General features: G+C 39.2%; 1 protein-coding gene across 5 annotated transcripts in view; it reads left to right on the plus strand.

Annotated features, from left to right (window-relative positions):
• The first annotated feature begins 3,313 nt into the window (after positions 1-3,313).
• The window catches only part of RBMS1 (RNA binding motif single stranded interacting protein 1), a 219,539-nt gene continuing 200,406 nt past the window's right edge, over positions 3,314-22,446 (plus strand). Inside the window, exon 1 of one of the 5 annotated variants that reach the window (XM_025276084.3) lies at positions 3,314-3,920. In XM_025276084.3, the coding sequence (XP_025131869.1) occupies positions 3,846-3,920 (75 nt within the window). In that variant the 5' untranslated portion in view covers positions 3,314-3,845. The remainder of the gene's footprint in view (positions 3,921-22,446) is intronic. The other 4 variants (XM_025276040.3, XM_045164052.1, XM_006073143.4 and 1 more) reach the window with 4 other exon arrangements.

Here is a 22,446-nt window from a genome sequence, read left to right on the forward strand (position 1 = left end):
GCCTACCAGGCTCCTCCGTCCATGGGATTTTCCAGGCAAGAGTACTGGAGTGGGGTGCCATTGCCTTCTCCACAAAAGTGTCTAGAAACCACTTAAAGAAAAGTATTGAAATATATTGTTACATGTCCACAACACAGTGCAAAACACGAACGATTGCCATCTCTGCAAGCCCCCTTCTGTCCATCCCTGAACATCACACTCTTCTCCCTCAGAGAAAACCATTGTTATGAATTTTATGTTATAATCCCCTTGTTTTTCTTTATAGTTTTAAAAACACTACTCTTGTACTTACTATTACACAACATACTATTCATTTATCTTTTCTGTTTTTCAACTTCATACAAATGGAATCATGCTTTATGTTGACTAACTTCTTGCAACATAAATTTTGAAATGATCTGTGTTGCTGTTTTTAACTGTAGTTTATTCATTTTCAGTGCTGCAAAGTGTTCCATTGTAGGCATGTACCACAGCCATTTTTATCTATTCTACAGGTGATAGACATTTGACTTATTTTCAGTATATGATGAACATTCCTGTACATGTCTCCTGGTACACAGATAGACAAAGAGATGGACATTCACAAATCAAATTACTGTGTCATCAGATACATGCAAATAAATTGGGAAATGTCAAAATGGTACAGCAGATGTACCAGTTTACATTTCTTCCAGTAAGCATTGTTCTTGAGATATTCCCCTATTATACATCTTTACCTACTCTTAATATTTTCAGAGTTTTTAAATTGTTGCCAATCTGGTGATTGTGAAATGGTATCTTATTATTTAAATTTGCATTTCCTTTATTACTTGGCTCAGCCAGTGGCTCGGGGTAAAGAATCCACCTACAATGCAGGAGCCGCAGGAGACATGGTTTCTATCCCTGGATTGGGATGACACCCTGGAGGAGGACATAAGCAACTCATTCCATTATTCTTGCCTGGAGAATCCCATGGACAGAGAAGCCTGCGGGCTATAGTCCATAGGGTCTTAAAGAGTCAGACACGGTTGAAGTGACTTAGCATGCATACATGCGTGACTATCTCTTCAAGTGTTATAGTGACATTTGTGCTTCCTCCTCTATGAAATAGACACATTCATTCTTTTGCTCACATTTTAATGTTTCTCTTTTTAAAAATGATTTCAGAAAGTTCTTTATATATCCTTTAGCCTTTTATAGTTCATATGGATTGCAAATAACTATTTTGTGGCTTGCATTTTCACTTTCTTTATAGAATCCTTTGAGGAATCAAATTTAATCATTTTTGAATTTTAATCAATATAGTCAAACTGATCAATTTTGCAGTCTTGGTTACCTTATTAAAGAAATATTCCCTACTTCAATGTGATAAAGATATTTTCTATATTATCTTCTAACAGCTTTACAGTTTTGTTTTTTACATCTAGGCCTTTAATTCACTTAAACTTCTTTCTTCTCCTTTTGTGAAACAGGACTCCAATTTCATTTTTCCATATGGACAGCCAATTGACCCAAAACCATTTATTGAAAAGCTCATTCTTTCTCCACTGCTATGCAATACTAACACAGTCATAAATCAAGTGTCTACATAATTGTGGGTGTACTGCTGGGCTCTGTAAAACAGACTGAATTTTCATCATCCAGAAAAAAGTAGAGCAGTCTAAGTTTGGTCATTTCTTTTATCAACTGATGCCTAGAACCCCTGAAACTGTTCTTAATCTGTTCTCTTCCTTCAGTCACTCCTCTAAACCGTTCCTAGTCCTGCTAGGCTCTTAATGCTGTTTAGTTCATGTCCATTCTCTTATCAAATACATTAAAAGGTCCCACATTGAAACAGTATAAAGAACTATTTTTAACCCCTAGCTAGACAATGAATTACCCCACTCTTCAGACTGTTATTAACCTCAACAGGATCCACCATACAGCAGAAGCTCAGTAAATACTAGCTTCCATATAGGGTTTCACATGGGTTAACTCTTATTATTATTTTTTTTTTATGAGAGTGTGATTTGCCTCCTGGCATATCCAAAATATTCTCATATGAATTATATTGCTTTTTTAAAAATGTTTAATGTAGACATTTGTCTAAATCACAATATAAAGATAATAAAGATATTATAAAGATAATAAAGGCTTCACTTCACTATTGCATTGTTTTTAAAGTATCTTACTAAACCGTTTGAAATGTAATCAGACAAAAATGTAACTGTTTGACAAAATCAAGCATTTCATTTCAGCTTGATTTACCTTTGGGCTATTATGAAAACAGACTCTTGGAAATCCAGAATGACAAAACAGAGTAATCAAGGTCTATTTAATAGCAAATTAATTTTTCATTAGCCTTTATTAGATGGGCAACAAATTCAACTTGAACGTGCTTTCTTACTTATCCTATTTGTACATTTTGGTATTATCTCTTGTTGAGCTAGAATGTAAAAAGTCTTCTACAGGGAGCTTCAGGGACCAATTAACTCCATTAAATTATATCCAGTTACGTAGTGAACTGAACCACGGCTGTCTGGGGCTGTTTGGAGCTGTGACAATCAGGAGATGGAGAGAGGCAGAAAAGGAGAGATTGATTTTAATATGTCACCGAAGCACACTGCAACAATATGCCAGCGTGACTTTCAAAATGGCCTTAAAATATTCCAAACTCAGGGAGTTTCCTTGCTCCTGAGTGGGAGTTGACAGACTGTCTGGCAGCATTAGAAACAGGCAGAGAAAAGCTGGTGTCTATATTGTGTCCTCTAATGATAACATTCTGCCTCTTTGCGACATCTCCCCCTTAGAAGGATCCGTATATTTGGTGTGAGGGTGTGTGTGTGTGTGTGTGTGTGTGTGTGTGTGTGTGTGTGTGTGTGTACTCGCGCGCGCGAACCCCCGCCCCCCAACCCCCCGCGCGTTTTGCCTCCTCCTGTGCAGAGGGCAGGGTTTCACCTCTCACATCTGGGAAAACCAAACCGAAGGACACTAACCCTCCCAAGGTCAACTAGAAAATTAGGCCTGGGAGGGGGGATGGGGGAACCGAACCCAGGTGTCCCCACTGCAGCTTTGTGGTTGGGCACTGAATCATTTTTCTTCTCTTGTGGGGAAAAAAAAAATCATTGGGTGGGGGTAAGTGAGAGATAAATCAGATTTCTTCCTCTTTCTCCCCTTTCCTCCCCTCCCCTCCCCTAAAGGAGATAAAACTCATGAAAGCAAACAAGGTGTCCACTCCGCAGTTCTTAAGCTGGGTCCCTCCAGTCTACCCCCACACTCCACCCCCAACACAAAGCGATCCGGGCTCCTAAGGTTTCGGTCCGTCCTACGCGGAGCCCGGGAGGTGAGGAGTGGTTAAAACTCAGCCCTCACCTCCAGCGGGTCCCGGATCCGCGGCGCCCAAGCCCCGCCCCCGCCGCCCTTCCCCCACGGCCTCGGCACGCCAGCCCCTCTCCCCTCTCCCAATCGGGCGCACCCACCCCAGATGCCGCCTGGCACCGAGCGCTGCCGCCGCTGCCGCCGCCGCCGCAGCACTTTCCACTTATATTGATCACCTCCCGGCCCCGCTCAGCCTGCTCGCCCGAGCGGAGCGCGGCCAGCGCGCCAGCCCTTGGCAGCCCCGGAGCAGTCGGGCTCCGGGAGGCAACTCCTTGGGAGCGCCCTGTCCGGGGTGCCCTCTGCGCTCTGCAGTGTCTTTCTCTCTGTCTGGGAGGAGAAGGAGGAGGAGGAGGAGGAGAAGAAGGAGGAGGAGGACGTCTGGTCCGGGCTGGGAGGTGGAGCAGCGGCAGCCGCCGCCGCCGCCGCCGGAAAGGGAGAGGCAGGAGAGATCGAGACTTGGAAACCCCAAAGTGCCCGCGACCCTGCACGGCAGGCTCCCTTCCAGCTTCATGGGCAAAGTGTGGAAACAGCAGATGTACCCTCAGTACGCCACCTACTACTACCCCCAGTATCTTCAAGCGAAGGTAAAGGGGCGCCGGGGATGGGGGGCGCCCGGGGCGCACGCTGCTCGGGTCCGGGAGGGGCGAGCGGCGAGCTCCCGCCGCCCCCGGTGGAGTTGATGGAAGGTTGCTAACTATAGCGCTGGCCTGGGCGCAGCCGGGCGGCGCGCTGGGCGGCTGCTGCCCGAGGAACTGAGTGCGGGGATCGGGTTACAGAAAGCCTCGGGGGGAAAGACTAGACAGGAAAGAGCCGCCGGCCCCTTCCTGGCCCGGGAGGCGGGGAGGGTCGCGGGCCGAGCGGCGCCCCTCGCCGAGCGTTGGCTGCTCGGCCGCGGGTCCCGCTGGCGGCGCAGATCTTCGATCCCTTCTCCTGGGCCTCGCCCGGCGAGCGGTAACTCTCGGCTTCCCTCGGAGTGGCGCCGAACCTCCCGCCCCCCGGGGACGCCCCTCAGTCTCCCGCGCGCGCGATGACTGGGGCTCCAGCGGGGGACGGGACTTTTCCCTCCCCGCCTCCGGCCCTGCGCGCCCGCCCCTCGCCTTGATCTTTGTGCGCTGTGGCACTTCACCTGGTTACTGATTTCTACTTTTACGCTGGTGTTTTGGGTAGGAAAGTGGCCAAAGTTCACTCAGCGTTCATTGATGTCCCTTTTAATCTTCACTGTAGCTTCTGCAAAGGAGGGACAATGGGCAGATTTCGATGCAGGGAGAGAAGTGACTTCGTATTTAGTTTTGAAAAATGCTACCTTATATGTTTACCTACAGATCGATTTTCAGTGGTGCTTTCTCAGAAGTGGCTTTGGTACATACTTAAGTAACACAGCAGATGACATGTAGTCATACAAATTGCGCCTGGCTTTCTAGGGACCCTGGGTACGTTGTTAGTGGAACTATCTTATTTTTACTATAAGAATTTGATGCCTTCTGAACTCATTTTAAAAAATTATTGGGTCCATGAAAAGTGAGGGTTTCGCTGCTTTGGAAGCTTTTTTCCAGTTTGGGAGGGCGAAAGTTGGATGCAAAAGATGTCGTCAGCTGTTAGCATCTCCTATCTGGACTCCTGGTGCCCTTCCAGATTACAAAAGAATCAAGTGTGGGTACAGCCTCTGAACTTTCTCTGGAAGGTTGTTATCATGCCCTGCTTGCTGGCAGAGGGCATTTCAGGCCTGGTGCAGAGAATCTCTGATTCAACTTCGATAAGCCTTTCTTTCTTACAGTGTGTGTGGTCCATGTTATGTACCTACATCATCGTTCTGCATGTGTCCCTATAGGTAAAATGACACTCTTCCACATAGAGACCTGAAATTTTTTAGCCCTCAAGGACCTCATTTTCACCCCCTCCCCAATAATCGCCAGAAAGCGGCAAGATGGTAGCAGTAAGGATACCCATTACTCATTTTTGTGTGGTAGCCTCTGTATTTGTTTTCAGGGACTGGAGGGCGGTACCCATATTTTGGTGAACTACATTGTAAATATAAGTTGTTCGGAGAAATTTTGAGGTGTAATCAATGCACTACTTTTTAGATATCATATATGTTTAATGCATTTGTTTAAATTATGCAGCATTGGGTACCTAGACAGCCTGTTCAACACTTAACTTTATGAATAATAAATAACATACACTCAGGTGAAGAAAAAAAGACCATGTTTCTACAGGCACATTCACCTTAGTAATTTTTATGTACCATTAGTAAGTTAGAAACCAAGTACATAGTATTTAATATAGCTAATGCAATGCCATTTGGCTCTTTTTGCCCCGTAAATAATTGAAGAGAGAGACAAACGGCAAGAGCCTGCTCTAGTAATTAGGGTCGGATCCCAGAAAGCTTTAGGGCCCATTTTCTGAAAGTGTGCTTCCTGCATAAAGCATTTAATATTGATTTGTTTTACAGTAAATGACAGTCTCAAAACATATCTTGCTGTTTCTACTCTGAAATCTGAAATCCTATTACTCTGAATCTCTTTGTTTCCGGAGAAAGACAGACATACTCACTTGACCTATATAACATGGTATTAAAGTTTGATAATTAAATCTAAATTCCCTGTTGTAAAGAATCTTGATTATCTCAAGAAGAGGCATCTCCTAAAATGTAAAGGACTAGATACAGATTTTAGATAAGCATAATTCAGTACACATAGCCTTTTTTTTTCTCCCTTATCTAATCTATTTCTCGGTAACATGGTATTGTGAATCATTAAAAAAAAATAGAGACCTGATTTGATCTGTAGTTAGTTTAAAAACAAGTGTTAACCTATTCTACCTGAAGAGTTAATAAACTGACGTAGTATCTGTGGTCTACAGTGATGATCCTTGCCTCTGTGTGTGTTTGTGTTCTAACCCTCTTGAAATATGGGATAGGTAGCGTCACCGTTTAAAGTACAGTGATGTGTTTGCTAGACAGAGTTGTTTTGAAACTTCTGTTTGGAAGCTATATCAAAAACTGAAGAATGGTGTGGTCGTTTACCAAGTGATATTTGACTTAGCCTTGTGATCAAGAGATGGATGTGATTGTTTTGAATCGAGAAAGAATAAATGGATGGGATTTCTTTTCCTCAAAAGGAATAGATACCAATGAAAACGGCACTGGAAAATCAGTTTTGTTACCATACTTTAAAAAGTTATCATATGTCAAATAATTTTTCTTATGTTAATCATCCAATCAGTCTGTTTTGAAAAATTTATTTAGTAATGTTTCTCTATAGAAACATATTAGTTACTTCTACATTCTATTAACAATTAGTAACCAAAAGAGTATGGAGCTGTATTACAGCATGTGACCATATTTGTGTGCGTTATGCTTTGACATAAAAAGAATAGTAATACAGATGTAATAAACATAAGGTAAATAGAGGATATTATGGAAGGGCTGGACATGGGGTGGAAATGAAGGACTCCAAAATTTTTATAATACCTTAGTGCAGAGTAACAGAGATTGCAAGTAACCTGATTTTACACGCTTGTTGAGTTTTTTGTATTTCTCTGTAAGGATGGTCTTATCACAGCAGGAGTCTCTTTGTCACTTGACACATCCATTCTAAGATATAGGTTGATGTAGCTTCATAAGTATAAGCACGTATTGTTTTGAAGGACTTTCTAAATTATTAAGAGATATTGTGTATTATTGAAAGTTAAATTTGGTATCTACTTTTCAGATACACAGGAAACATTCTGACAATGATAATTAGAATTTTGTATGTAGACATTTTCACTTATCGTAAAGGAAACCCTTGAATTCTGTTTGTTTCAAAAATACCATGATGTATATTACTACCAATATGTGTATACAAATATTTATGGGAATTGAAATACTTATTCTAGTTCTTTTGAAGAAAGGGAAGTACAAAACGTTCTTTAATGGTTGATATTTTGTACCATCTACAAGCAATTTGACTCATTTGTGATCTTTATTCATAGATTGTTTTGTGTAAGAGATGATCTACACTAGAAAAATGTTTTTTTCTAAAACAAATGTTTGTTTTAAAACTATTTTTGTGTAGGTGTATGCCAGGGAAGATACCTGAACCTAGCCTAAAAATCTGAAAAATATTGAGCAACATAATTTTGTATTCTATTAATGAAACTATTAGGAAAAAAGCTTTTTCTGAATTGAATTTTTGGGTACATTAATGCTTTGTTGAATTCTTTAAATTTTCCTTAGTTGTAAACACATGAATATTGTATCAGTCTGTTTCTTTAGGAATTAGGGGTCATGATTTGATACATGGAACTACTGAGTATATTAAGGTGGATTGGAGGTACAGTTGCATGATATTAAGACTTGGGGTACTTTGTGTCCTGAGAAGTAACTGTGTTTGGGGAATGAATAAAGTTTGTTTAAATGCATCAATACATTAATACAATATTTTATATGAAGAATATACTTTCTTTTCATAAGTGGCTGAGATATTGTGGCTATCTGGAAGTAGTGCTGGAAGACTCGGGGTCATGGAAATGCTAAAATGAAGATGCATTATAATGTAATATTATAGGATCCTTCCCCTTGGATAGCCATTTCTTTTAAATTGCCATAATATCTATTATTTTTTATATGTTGGAAGCCAAATCTTACACTATTAGAATGGAACAGGGAAAAGATAAGTGAAGAAAAGGAGGAAAGCAATCAATTATTTAGTATCAGTATAACCAGATATACTTTACATATATGGTGATCTTGGCTTCAGATTTAAATTAAAATATGGCAATTCCCATGTAATACACTTCCATGACAAAAAGTTTTAAGCTTTTTGATATGTTGCTTAGTGTTTGTGCTTTGCTTAATAGTTTCTTGGAACTATTACTTACCCCAGCTTACTTAATGAAGACTGAAATTTTAAGTTCTAGGTCTTTATGCTAGACAGCAGGACCTTTTCCCCTTTCTTTTTACTAAAGAAGGATTTGCTAGAAATGAAAATTCCTTTTTTTCCCTTATATCTTTTGAACCAATAAACATTATGTGAGGAAGGTCTAGAATGGAAGTTAAAATTATATGGACACCTAAATATCATTCATTTTTTTAAAGACGAGGGATTTCTTGTCTAGTTTGCTTTTGATTGGATTCTCAGTCCCCTAAAGTTTATTTTCCCCTAGCGTGGTCTCCTTATCCTACGTTGAATCTCTTTTCAAAGGCTATCAGTTGTCTGTATTTCTTATTTGATTTGCAGAACACTAGGTGCTAAGTAAATGCTTGTTACTATTATATTCTGAATAAGTACATGCAAAATTTTCTTAGACCAGAAAAAAATTATAGACCAAAATTTACAAATATAATAACCCAGCCTAATTTTCTAATGAAATCTCAATATAGTTTGATATGAATTTTAATTTATCTTGTTCCTGTAATGAAAACTTTCATTTTATGAAGATCACTAAGATGAATTCCATATCAATTGGTCCATGCTTAATTTATGAAATCAAAGTACCTTTTTTTTTTACAGTCTTTATTAAAGACTATGCACCAGAAAAAAAGATCTCATTGTGTTATATCAAAGAGGGAAATGTTACATGTGATGAATTGGTTTCTCAGCATGTATTTGCCTCTTACTACTGGCCCCTACCAACACAATTCAAACTTTTTCTGCTTAATTTTCAAGAAAATCCTTTTTTTTTTTTTTTTTTCAGTATATTTCAGATGTGGTAAAAACATTTATTCATTTAATGAATAATAACTAAAATATAAACTAGCCTCAAGTTGTTCAGAATTATAATTATCTGTGTTACTGAGGGGTGTATTACCCTAAATATGACATTTAGCTACCTAGTTTTTTAGCCCATTCATTGGGATATTACAGGAATAAACAGGAACATACTCAATTGTTCTTAAGTGGAGGTGTTTTATTCAATGTAACATTACTTAAAGAAAATGTAGTAATGATATGTCAGTGATTTAAATGCAGTGCCATAATATTTGGTACACAATTATGCTGTATATTCAAAGTTGAGCATTGGGCTTGGGGATTTTATGTGGAATGAATGTAAATGTCCTGAATTCTCTGCTGTATCATTTTAACAAGTAAGTAGTAAAACCTTGTGCTTTGGGAGAAGCAGCAGTTGGATGATACAAACATTTACCACCCAGAGTTTGGTCTGATGATACACAGCAAAATGCCTTCTTATAGAGTGTATGTGTCAAACACACATGCAGATTTGAGCACACACACACAGATATGAGAACAGAAACTAAGTCATTTCTTAATCAGGTAGATATGTGGGGGAAGGTGTAAAGAGAGAGAATGCTGACAGCCAAGCTAGCAAGCTAAACATGTATCTTACATAATTGAATTCCTTATTTTTGCTTAATGCACCTAGTCTTCTTAACATAATTATATGAATATTTAACATTTTCAAACAAGCGTTGGAAAAAAAGTATATCAAAGATGGTGAGAAAGAAAAGGGGGACAAAAATCAACATCTAGACCTCCAAGAGGAGAAACTGTTCAGTCTAAAACTGAACATTCTTGTTCTCCATATATTGTCTTCTAGCTAATTCTTAAATGCATGCATTTGCCATTTTAGAGGAGGGAGAACAGTCTTCTGGATGATATGTGTGAAAAGCTAGATTCTAAAAGAGAGATTAGATGCTAATATGAACAATTAACTTGCTTGTAAATCTGGTACTGTGGCTTTCCTGGTGGCTCAGATGGTAAAGAATCTGCCTACAATGTGGGAGACTTGGGTTCAATCCCTGGATTGGGAAGATCCTCTGGAGAAGGGAATGACTACCCACTTCTGTATGCTTGCCTGGAGACTGCCATGGGCAGAGGAACCTGGTGGACTATAGTCCATGGGGTTGCAAAGAGTCTGACATGACTGATCGACTAACATTTTCACTGTAAACACACAAAATCAACGTCTTGTGGGTGATTGTCTGCAATGGCTCTATTCTGGAATTAGGCTAAATTTGAAGCTGGTGTTTGTGGGAAATTGCTTAGGCTCTTGAAGGGTTATAGTACTAACGAAGTGATTGTATTTCCTTAGTCACCCTAGAGCACCATTGTCTGCTTTGGGTACTGGGAAAGGTAATGGAGTGTCATATCTGGTCCCTGCTGTCCAGCTGCCAGCAAAGACAGAATAGACACATTTAAGACATAAGCAAAGAATATTTTCAAAATGGTTCACCTGGGAAGACAGCATACCAACCAGGGGTCTGAGTGACAGGAAGGCTCTCTGATCCACATGTGGGATTAAAAACTGTCATGTGTATTGTGAGAAAAGGTAAAGTGGTAATAAAAGTTACAACAAACCTGGGAATTTTATAGCAAAATGGGCTTTAGATTAATGAATGAAAATTTCTTAAATTGATAATCACCATTGTTTTATATATTTTCTGCTCTGTAATCCTCTTATGACTACTTAGAGTTTTAAAGAATATCACTTTTTCATACTTTATCTTAACTCCTTCTCCTCAAAGTTTCATATTCAATTACCTTATTTTACATTATTATGTTTCCAGTTTTATGCTTACAAATATACTATTAAGCCCACCTATTAGGGTTGAGACAGGCTGGAAATGTAATCCTTAAATGATGACATAATTGTGATATGGAAATTTTACTTTTATTCTTTTACTTTTATCATTTGAAGTGATGTTTATTTCTTCTAATTTGTTAGTGTTGTTTGGAGTTGTTAGGCATCATTGTGTGCCTGCAATCTACATGGTGATAATGTGTTTAGTGTGAGTTGACATTTCTTCAGAAAATAACAGATTTTTAAATTATTCCTGATCTTTTAAGATTATAGTTTTTTTATTCTCTTTATTTCATCATTTTCTAGGTTTAATTTTTTAAATAAGCTCTGCAGTGGGTCTGAGTCCTTCAGGAGTCGTATTATCCTCTGGCCTCAGTGTGGGACACTGAGCCCACCCTTCCGACTACCCTTTGAACAACACGTGCTATTGGGCTACTGGGTCGAGAAAAAAAAGGATGGTTTCAGGAAGAGTTTTTGTGCAACAAAACAAGATTATTTCATAGATATCATGAATAATTTTTACCAATCTTGAAGAAAAAATACATCATCTTCCCAGCTCTCCCAAGTGGGTAGATCCACTTTATATGATACTGATTTTGTCTTTTATAAGTTGAAAATTACTAATTGGAATGGACATAGTTCGATGGATACATCATAGAATTCTATGCTTTTTCTGAACTTGAGTTTTTTGGGAGGGAAATAAAAATTGCCAAAAAATAATTTTAGATCATAAACCTACATTTCTATTGTACTTAAGCTCCTCAAATGACAATATACTATTCCCCCTATTTAACACTTTTTAAACATGGTAATTTTGAGAGTTGTAATTAAGAGAATATTTGTGCTGAAAAACCTCTAAAGCCTTCTTCGTATGTGGAATAACAGTGAAATATTGTCACAGTTTGAAATAAAGTCTCATAAAATATTTGGTTACAAGGAGAAGTACATCATATCAGAAATTTGTAATACCACCAACTTTACCTTTGTCTTCTCAGCAGTAATTTAGATTCAGTACCAAACAGGCTTTTGACAAATGCAGACATTTATAGAAAGGAAAATTTGCCAGTATTTATTTTCAGGTCTTTAACTAAAATACTTCCAAAGTCCCCTCTGCCACCTACAGAGCACAACTTTGATTAATTTCATTGTTTAAAAAATGGAAGCCTTAAGAAAAAAAGTTCCTTGTCTCAGTCAGTTCTTGGGCTTTATTCTACATGATTATTTGCATACTTTTATTAACAACAACAGCAACACACAAAAAGAACTGGCTAGAAGAGAAACTTCTCTAACAGAAATTCTATTGCTAGGCAAATGGTATTTTTTAGAATGCCATGTGATTTTTCTGTGATTGGATATAGCTTATCTTAAAAATGAATTGTGTTTCCAACAAGTTTTGTTCCAAAAAGTTCACATATCACTTAGTACTTGAAATTCATCTCGTATATTTCATATATAAATTGTTATCTTTCATTAAAGGGTTCCCAGCCAACCCATATATGGGCCTGTGAAAGTAGCCCATTTATAGTTCACATATAGTTATTATGTATTGGTCCTACCACATGTGCTTCCCAGCTGGTGCTAGTGGTCAAGAACCCACCTGCCAAGCTTCCCTGAGAAGGACATGGCAACTCACTCCAGTGTTCTTTCCTGGAGAATCCCATGGACAGATAGCCTGGCAGAATGCAACCCATAGGGTTGCACAGAGTCTGACGCCAACTGAAGCAACTTTAGCATGCATGCACTCATGCATAGAACCAAATCATCATAAGGAACAATGTTTCCTGGAGGAGGAGGGTAAGTATTCAGAGTTGGAACTCCGAGTACCCCCCTTTGCCCCCTTTTGCGGGCAGTGAGGAGTTTTTCTTAATTCACCTGAGGGGCAGTGGGAAGACTGGAGCTCCCCCTAGTCCCTCAACAGGGCTTTTGAGCTTACCGGACTGGGGACTGGGTTTTAAGAAGAGGAGGGAGGTATGGCTTATGAAGTCACAAGGGGCAGGGATTTGTGGAACTGGGACTTGTGAGCACTAGAGCTTCTCGCTGGGTTAAGCCTTGGGGGCCCTGCTCACTCCTCACTCCTGAGACTAGCTCCCCACATACTTGTTTTCTTTTCCTGTGCTGGCCTCACAGATAATCTCTTGTTCTCCTTCCTCCTAGTCCACCCTCAATTTTATAAAGTAGTCCAAGGCTAGATTCTAAGAAGTAGGGGTTTTGCATCCCTAGCTCATCACAGGCTAGATTACTACAGCCTTGCCAACTTCTCTCCTCTTCTGTAGCACTGAATCAGGCAAACAGCTCTTGAGGCTGGTAACAAGAAGGAAACCAAAAGACAAAGAAATCATCATCCGGTGCCATCACTTCTATTTCCAGCAAGTCCTGGTCCAACAATGCTTCATAACTCTTCAGTTCAGTTCAGTCGCTCAGTCGTGTCGGACTCTTTGCAACCCCATAGACTGTAATACACCAGGCCTCCCTGTCCATCACCAAATCCCAGAGCTTACTCAAACTCATGTCCATTGAGTCAGTGATGCCATCCAACCATCTCATCCTCTGTCATCCCCTTCTCCTCCTGCCTTCAATCTTTCCCAGCATCAGGGTCTTTTCAAATGAGTCAGTTTTTCACATCAGGTGGCCAAAGTTTTGGAGTTTCAGCTTCAGCATTAGTCCTTCCAATGAATATTCAGGACTGATCTCCCTTAGAATGGACTGGTTGGATCTCCTTGCAGTCCAAGGGACTCTCAAGAGTCTTCTCCAACACCACAGTTCAAAAGCATCAATTCTTTGGCGCTCAGCTTTCTTTATAGTCCAACTCTCACATTCATACATGACTACTGGAAAAACCGTAGCTTTGACTAGATGGACCAAACCTTGAGCATCTGATGATGGCACAGTCCCATTGACCTCAGATTTTTACTGAGACTCAACCTATGGAGCACTGGTTAAGAATCCTACCCTGAAAAGAGGACAAAAATGGAACCAGTCTGTGCTTAAGAAGACAACTCAGACCATGGATGCTTTGGTATTTGTTTGTGGATTGTGGCTTGACTCTGGGGTGAAGAGCTCGACATGGTCCAAGAGCCTGCAAAGGAGGGATGAAGTCCGTGGGTTTGGGCGATCTCCCAAGTGTGCTTCTTCTCGCTCATCTCCTTTTCCCACACTCCCTCCTTCCTTTTTCCTCCATTTCTACTTTTACCTTTTCTTCCTGCACAGTGACAGTAGTCCCACTGTGCACTGACTTCTGAGCAGCCAGGGGTTTGTGTGCTCCTGGTGGATCTGCCAGGGTGATGGCTGCTTCGAAGCTACTCCCACTGCATCTGCCCAAATAAGGGACCAAGTGGGTCTGACTTAATTTGGGTAAAAAAAAGAAATCTTTGCTTTATAGATTATGATTAAGAATTTGCTAACTTCAGTTCCCTCTTTGAATCAGATTTTTATTTCTGATTCCTTATCCAATTTTATAGGGAAAATTTAAATAAAATTGTATTTGGTGGTGACTTGATGGTGAAGAATTCTGCCAAGCAGGGTTCAATGCCTGGGTTGGGAAAATCCCCTGGAGAAGGGAATGGCAACTCACTCAAGTATTCTTGCCTGGGAAAGCTCATGGGCAGAGGAGCCTGGTGAGCTACAGTTCATGGGGTCGCAAAGAGTCAAACTCGACTTACTGGCTAAATAACAACAAGTGTTATAGAAGCACAGACATGATGTAAGACTTTGAGCAAAAGAGAACATAATTAGCATAATAAAAAGTGTTTTGATGCCAAATGTGTACTCCAAAGAAGATTGGAACTTAAATATGACATAGTGAAATGGTAAGCTGCATACTTTTTTGTTCACCCATAAATTTAAAAATCATATATAACCATTTTTTCAGTTTCTTGAATATTTCACTAAATTATTATTTATCTAAAAATAATCACAAAAGTTTTTTTTTATTTGATTGGCATAAATGTGTGTTTCTTACTTGGTAATAGTTTCTCAGATTTTAATTTTAATAGCAGAAATCTTTTTTTTTTTTAATAGCAGAAATCTTAAATGTTGACTTCAACTGCTTATTTTTTAAAAGAATAGATTATATCTTAGCATACAAATAGGATTTGAAATGACAGAGAGTGATATCTGGTGTTCTTTTCTACCCCTCTGTTTCTGTCACCAAATTCAAATTCATGTCTCAGCAATTTGGGATATTCTTCAGTGAATATCCTTTGAGCCTTCAAAATTTGATTTGACTGTGTGTTCTGAAGATAGCTCGTTCAGATAAGCACATGGTGATCATCATCCGTGTGTCTGGGCCCTAATAAACATCTGCTTTCTAGGGCGCCACAGGAGTACCTTTCTTTGTTTCCTCTTCCTTTGCCTTTTTGATTTGAATCTAGTTAAACCCTGCAAATGGGGTTGTTTTCAATATGCAAATACTCCTATTTCCCTTTTTGGAAAAGAAAAAAAAAAAACACCAGATATTTTAAACATGAACGCATTGGGAATTTAAAAAGAGTCTGCAGGAAGCAAGCACACAACTCTAGTTCTTCTCTTGACCACTCAGACATGGACAAAAATCATCTAGCGAAGATCATAGAGTTGGAGCTGCCTGGTGGGCAATTTAATTAAATTCAACAAACACTGAGCAGGCATTGTATTAGGCCCTGGAAGGTGCAAATATGTAAATAAGGCATGATTCCTGCCATCATGGAGCACAATGAGATCATTTTATTTACTTTCCTGTTTATTTAAAATTTTTATTTGAGGTAGAACACACACACACACACACACACACACACGTAAAAAATATAGCACACACATTTTAAATATAATATGCTCATTTAACGGCTACCCAGGTCATTGTCTGACACTTCCAGCACCCACAAAGCACCTTCATGCCCTTCTTAGTGTGTCCTCCCCAAAGGTTTCTGCTAACCTTACTTCTATCCTTGTAGATCGTTTTTGCGTATTCTTGTATGTCATAAAAATGAATTCCTGGTGGCTCAGATGGTAAAGAATCCACCTGCAATGTGGGAGACCTGGGTTTAATCCCTGGTTTGGGACGATCCCCTGGAAGGAGACATGGCAACCCACTCCAGTATTCCTGCCTGGAGAATGCGCATGGACAGAGGAGCCTGGTGGGCTACAGTTCGTGGGGCCTCAAAGATTCAGACATGACTGAGCGACTAAGCGCATTCTTGTATGTCATACAAATGAAATCCTATAGGCTACAAAAGGATGTATCCTTTTGTGTCTGGTCTCTTTAGCTCATCATTGCTTTGATTTCATTCATCCATGTTGTTAAGTGTAACCGCTGATTCTTTTTTTTTAATGCTGTGTAGTATTGTATCTGGAGAAGGAAATGGCAACCCACTCCAGTGTTCTTGCCTGGAGAATCCCATGGACAGAGAAGCCTGGTAGGCTGCAGTCCATGGGGTCGCACAGAGTCGGACACGACTGAAGCGACTTGGCAGTATTGTATCACAGAATATATCACAATTTTTATCTGTTCTACTATTAATGGGCATTTAGATTATTTCACTGGAGCTATTATGAATAAAATTGCTGTAATTATTCTTGTTCATACCATTTGGTCAGCATACCCATTTACTCATAAGAGAGGAACTGGTGGGTCATAGAATGTATGTGTGTTCACCTAAAATGGTCGATGCTACCATTTTCTGTTCCTGCTGGCAAAGTGTGAGAAAGCTAATTATTCTACATGTCAGTAACACTTGGTATTGTCCGTCTTTTTAATTTTAGCCCTTCTGGTGGGTGGTATCTCAGTATGGTTTTAATTTGCATTTCCGTGATGATTAATGATGTTGAGCACTTTTTCATGTCTTTATCGGTCAGTTGGATATCCTCTTTTGTGAAGTGGCTTTCAAGTATTTTGCTCACTTCTTAAACATAACAGCTTTATTAAATATAATTCACATAACATAAAACTCAACCTTTTTCCTCACTTTTTTATATTGGGTTGTCCTTTTTATTAGTTTTAGGTTTTTTAATAAAGTCTGGATACAAATCATTCATCAGATATATATCTGATGAATGAGATATATATCTGATGGATGATTTGTGTATGTATATATATACACACACACGTGTGTGTGTTTTAAAGTATCTGCTCCCAATTTTCAGTTTTCTCTTTCATTATCTGATTACTATCTTTTAATAAATAGAAGTTTTTAATTTTAAGTTCCATTTATGATTTATGATCATTGCTTTTTTGTTTAAGAAATCTTTGCTTACTTTAAGGTCATGAAGATATATTCCTATATTTTCTTCCAGGAGCTGTATTTTATCTTTCACATTAGGTCTGCAATCTATTTCTAATTAATGTTTGTGTATGTGGATGAGGTCGAGATGCATTTTCCCCCGATACGTGTGTGTTAGTTGCTCAGTCGTGTCCGACTCTTTGTGATCCCATGACTGTAGCCCGCCAGGCTTCTCTGTCCATGGAATTCTCCAGACAAGAATACTGGAGTGGGTAGTTATTTCTTTCACCAGGGGATCTTCCCAACCCAGGGATTGAACTCAGGTCTCCTGCATGCAGGCAGATTCTTTACAGTCTGGGCCACCAGGGAAGCCCCCCGTATATGAATATCTTATTGATCCAGCAGATTTATTGAAAAGACATTTTCATTTTCTCCTTTGAATTTTAGTGCCATTTTTGTTGTAAATCAGAGGACCACATTTATGTGTTTCTTTTTCTGGACTCTTTGTTTGGCTTCATATGTATTCCTCTGTCAGTACTACATGGTCTTAATTGCCAAAGCAATATATTATTGTATGTTCCTCAAGGTGGACTTAAGTATTCTAGATCTTCTACTTTTTAAAATAAATTTTAGAAGTTATTTTTATTAAAAAAAGAAATCTGATAGAATATTTATTGAACTGACTTTAAGACTACACATCTGTATTGAAAGAACTGATAGTTTCCAAACTTTAAGGATATCTCTTCTCATTTATTTATGAACTTACCACTTTTAAGTAATTGATAATAAAACAATGGAAACTTACTGTTTTAGATGCTTATTTATTAAATATAGTCAATGATTCCTTCAAAATCTGTAGTAGGAAAGTTGGCATAGATCCTTAGAAAATAATTCTTTTCAAGGGGGAAAGAGAATATTCATTATCAGATAAAAATTAATTTGAAAAGTAGTTTATAAATGAAGCTTTTCCCTTAAAAACATATGGGATGTTCTTTTTGATTTCTCTTGAATGCATCCCAAAGTACTACTGTTTCTCCTTTATAGTCTTTTTTTTTTTTTTCCTTTATAGTCTTTAGTTTCCTTTCTAGGCTTTGTTTATTTGATGACATGTCATCCAGTCACCTTGTCTTATATAAGCATGAGTATCATTTGAAAATTAGTTGTGTTTGGAGAATTTTTTGACATCCCCTGTGATTTTATTTTTTTAATATTACCTGGATATTGTGAAAACAAAGGCTGGGAATAGCTCTGCTTAGATACTAACTTCTGAGCAATAGGATATGCTGCTCTATGGGCCTCTGCTCCTTCGAACTCTTTCTTAGATGTTCTGAAAATCTCATATGTATTTTTTTCATGCTTTATATTTAAGGTTTTTAAGCTTTGATTACTGCCATCTTCAGCCAGCCAAAAACAACTACATAGAACTTTCAGAGCTTATTAGTTCTGGCTAGGTTAGCTTGGGTTGAGTAGGAGGTTGAATAGATGACTTCTGAAGTCCCTTTCAACTCTAAATTTTATGATTCTGGGAATTTATAACATCCAAGAATCACACAGTCTTAGAACTGGAAGGAACTTGAAGATAATCTGGTCCAAGCCACTCACTTTACCAATGAGGAAATCTACCCAAAGTGAAGAGACAGGAGTAGAGTTCCAGAGCTGGGGGAAGTGGGGTAGAGGGATGGGGGGGTGGGAGTGGCAGGAGGGCCAGACCTCACATGACTGGTCCATGCTGTGACCTGAAGGAGGGAAGGAAAGAAGAAGGCAGGCCACACACAGCCTTAGCAATTAATTATTCCAGGAAACCTATCAGAGGTTGGACTGGGCTGTACTGGGGCTGGTGTCACCAGCTGGTTTCAGGTTGGAAACTAGTAGCGGTCACCCTGTCAGAGGTCACCCCAGCAGGTGGGGCCGGCCAGGCTTATGCACTGCCTTTCCTGAGCACGGCTGCTTCTGCTGGTTTGCCAGAACGGTGTCCAAATCTGATTCTGCTTTGTCGTCCTGTTTCTAACCATAAAGATGCTCTGGGTACCGCTCCCATAACTGGGCCCTGCTTATCCTCCATGGCTTCTGGCCTCTTCACAGCCTTGTTCTCCTTCTGGATTCTTCCTTTACCACATTCCTAGGAGTCTTTGTTTTTACAGTCATGGGTCTGGGGCCAAAACCCTCTCCCTTTTTTAGCACGCCTGAAGCTTTCCCACACTAGCAGGATACACTCCAGACTAATTGATTCTTACTAAACTTTCCCTGTCCTGCCACCACTACCTGCTGTAACCTGTTTGGTCATCAAAACAGCAACACAACCCAGGGAGGCCCTGATTAAGCACCCCCTGTATTTGTTGAAGCCAAACCCCCTCATTCACCACTCTGATGGAAACCACTTTCTTCTCAATGCCGAGCACTCCACTTTGGGCTTTAGTATTTCTTTTTTTTTTTTTATTTCCTGAGCTGTTTGAACATAGTTGACAGCCTTCTGCATTTATACAAGGTCAGGTTTCAGGAGCTCCGTTTTAGTCAATTATGTGGAAAACCTCAGAGAGAGAAAACACGCAGTAGGAGGCATCCACCAGCCCGTGTGCTCCTTGGACACAGCATTGCCCTCATGCTGTTTGGATCATATATTCATTTAAATACATTAGCTGAAAAGATCATGCCTGGCTATACACCTCACTTTAGGGAGGTCAAATACCAGAGAAATTGGGATATATTAAGAAAAAAAGAGAATGATTTTCCCACAATTTATAAAATGTTCGTCAGTGAAAATGCCTCCTAAGTTCATTTACATATTTCTAAGTCTTTGACAGAAAGTATAATTTAAAGTTGAGCCATCAGGAGAAAGGGTGTGTACTAAAAAGAGTAATTAGATGTTAAGAAAAACAGTTTGTGAAATAATTTCTTAGGTCAGTTGGAAAGGACGAGTTTATTCTGTCATATTAGATTTACAGCTGACTTCTGAGGAATGCACGACTGAGCAAAGGTACAACTGGAGTAGCTTTTTGTGTTTGTTTTGTTTTGTTCTCACTGTGTCAGTGCTGATTGGTTTAAAGCTTTTGGTTTTCTTCCTCCAAGTGTGTGTAATCATGACGGGTGAACTCTGGAAGCCATGGCATGCACAGAAGGAAATGACCGAAAGGCCTGTGGGTGATTTAAAATCATCGTGTTAGGGCCTCTACATTGTCTGCAAGGAAAACAAGTTGTGTGTGGACCATTATTTGTCGATAAGCGTCACAGTCAAGGAAGTTTCCAGGAGGTGGGGGTGTTTAAAGATTGAGGAGAGATGTGCCTTTTAAAAACATCTCAGGGTGCTATTTACAGGGCAGTTGACTTCTTGGGCCAGAAAGTTCTCTCAGGTGGGTTGAGTGAATCAAGTTAAACAATATGTAGCCAAAAAAAAAAAAAAAAAATGTTGTCCCAATGTATTTGGCTAATAATAATAATGTGTGTGTGGGCTTCCCTGGTGGCTCAGTGGTAAAGAACCCGCCTGCCAATGTAGGAGATGCAGGTTCAATCCCTGATTCAGGAATATCCCCTGGAAAGAATGGCAACCCACTCCAAGTATTCTTGCCTGGGAAATCCCATGGACAGAGGAGCCTGGCGGGCTATAAGTCTATGGGGCTGCCAAAGAGTGGAACACGACTTAAGGACTAAACAACAACAAATGGGTATGTGTAAATTGCTGAGTCGCTTCCAAAACAAAGCGGTATTTGGATTTTACTTTCCTTTACTTATTTAATCATTGCAAGAAAGATAGGCCTGCTTGACATTTTAGAAATCTTGTGCATTATTTAAGTTAAAAACATATGTATTCCATCAGAGTAACTTAGAGGAAAGTCAGGGTTCCTATAAGCACAGGAATAATTATTATCCTTAAAAAGATGGAATTTCTTTTCTGATCCAAGTTTACTTCCTAAACTAAATGTTTCTGATTTTAGTACCTTTCATCTAACTTTTCCAAAATGTAACGAAGCTTTAGAGCAAAGGTTACTCACATTTTAAAGAATGTACAGGCATATTAAGGCAGATATATCCAGTCCTGCATTGGTTATATGCTCATTGTTGGGCAGCTGATAAAATCTCATGTTTGGGATGTTTAAAATATGGGGACATAAGAGTTTACTAATCTTATCTTTCCTCATTCCTTATTACATGTTAACTTTCACTGAGTGGAATTTAGTGAAAATTATACAAGGTGAAAATAATATATAATAAATTAACATTGTAATATAATACAGTTTACATGTTAGGGGAAAATATGGAAAAAGTCAGAGCTTATCAGGAAAGAAAAAGCATAGTCTGAAATTATTTAAACTGCATTTAGTAACAGTTTAATGTAGCATTTTGCTAACAGTAATTTGTATGTGATCACCTTTATAAGAATGTGTTAATACGTTAAGAATCAGGAAATATATCTTGTTCTTTTTTGTGCCTATTGCAATGTTTTGCACATAGTAAGTAGTTAAATAAATGCATATTAAATTGAATACATGTCTTTTGTTTTCTAATATGATAAAGAGAAGTATGAAACACAGCCAGAATTCTTTAGGGATGAAATGCTCTTGTTTAAAATACACGATTAGGATAAAAGGGGACTCTTAGTCTAAATTACCCACATAATTTTCCCAGTCTGTTGCTTTACCATTAGACTCCTTTTGTTCATGCCTAGAAGGCCATCACTACTATTAAGCTAGTTTGTTACTGTCATATAAGCAGTTCATGAAGTACAGAAACAAAATATTCAAGTTAAATATAACAAATATATGTAGAAATGAGAGGCCCATTAAAAGGAAAATTTTATTTGTAACTTTTGAATAACATATGGATGGGGCATTATTACTGAAAAGCAATTAAATATTTTAAAAGGGCTACCTTTCTAAGAACTGTATGTCCTACCTAGGATTAGCTGGAGGTCTCTAAGGGCTAGGACTGTGTCTGGACAGATTTGTGATTATAGTTGTCAGGGTTTTGACAGGAAACATATGGCATACTTAAAGTTGGTATTTAAGGGATGTTTAATAAACAAGGTTATTTACCAATGTGTTGGCAGGACTTAAGGAAACCAAAAAGGGATAATGACATGTTCCGAGGCCAGCAAAAGATGGGTATTTTTACTCCACAGGGTCTGAAGGGCTAGAGGAGGGAGCAGTTCCCAGAAGGGTATCCTGCAAAGAGGACTTCCTGAGAGGAGCAGTGACCTTTGGCTGAGGACCAAGGCCCACCCACATTAGGCAGACATGTCTCACTTTCCTCCCACTTTCAGATCTCCCGTGGGTCTCTCCAGTTGGAATCCACAAGAAGCCAGAGGAAGGAGAATCCCTCTGATGCAAGGCATTATGGGTCCACCTCTAGGGTGCAGAGTAGGATGGAGAAGGTGGCAAGGCAGCCTGAAGAATGGGGAGCA

This window comes from Bubalus bubalis, chromosome 2, assembly GCF_019923935.1.
Source record: "Bubalus bubalis isolate 160015118507 breed Murrah chromosome 2, NDDB_SH_1, whole genome shotgun sequence".
NCBI classification, from domain to species: Eukaryota; Metazoa; Chordata; class Mammalia; order Artiodactyla; family Bovidae; genus Bubalus; species Bubalus bubalis.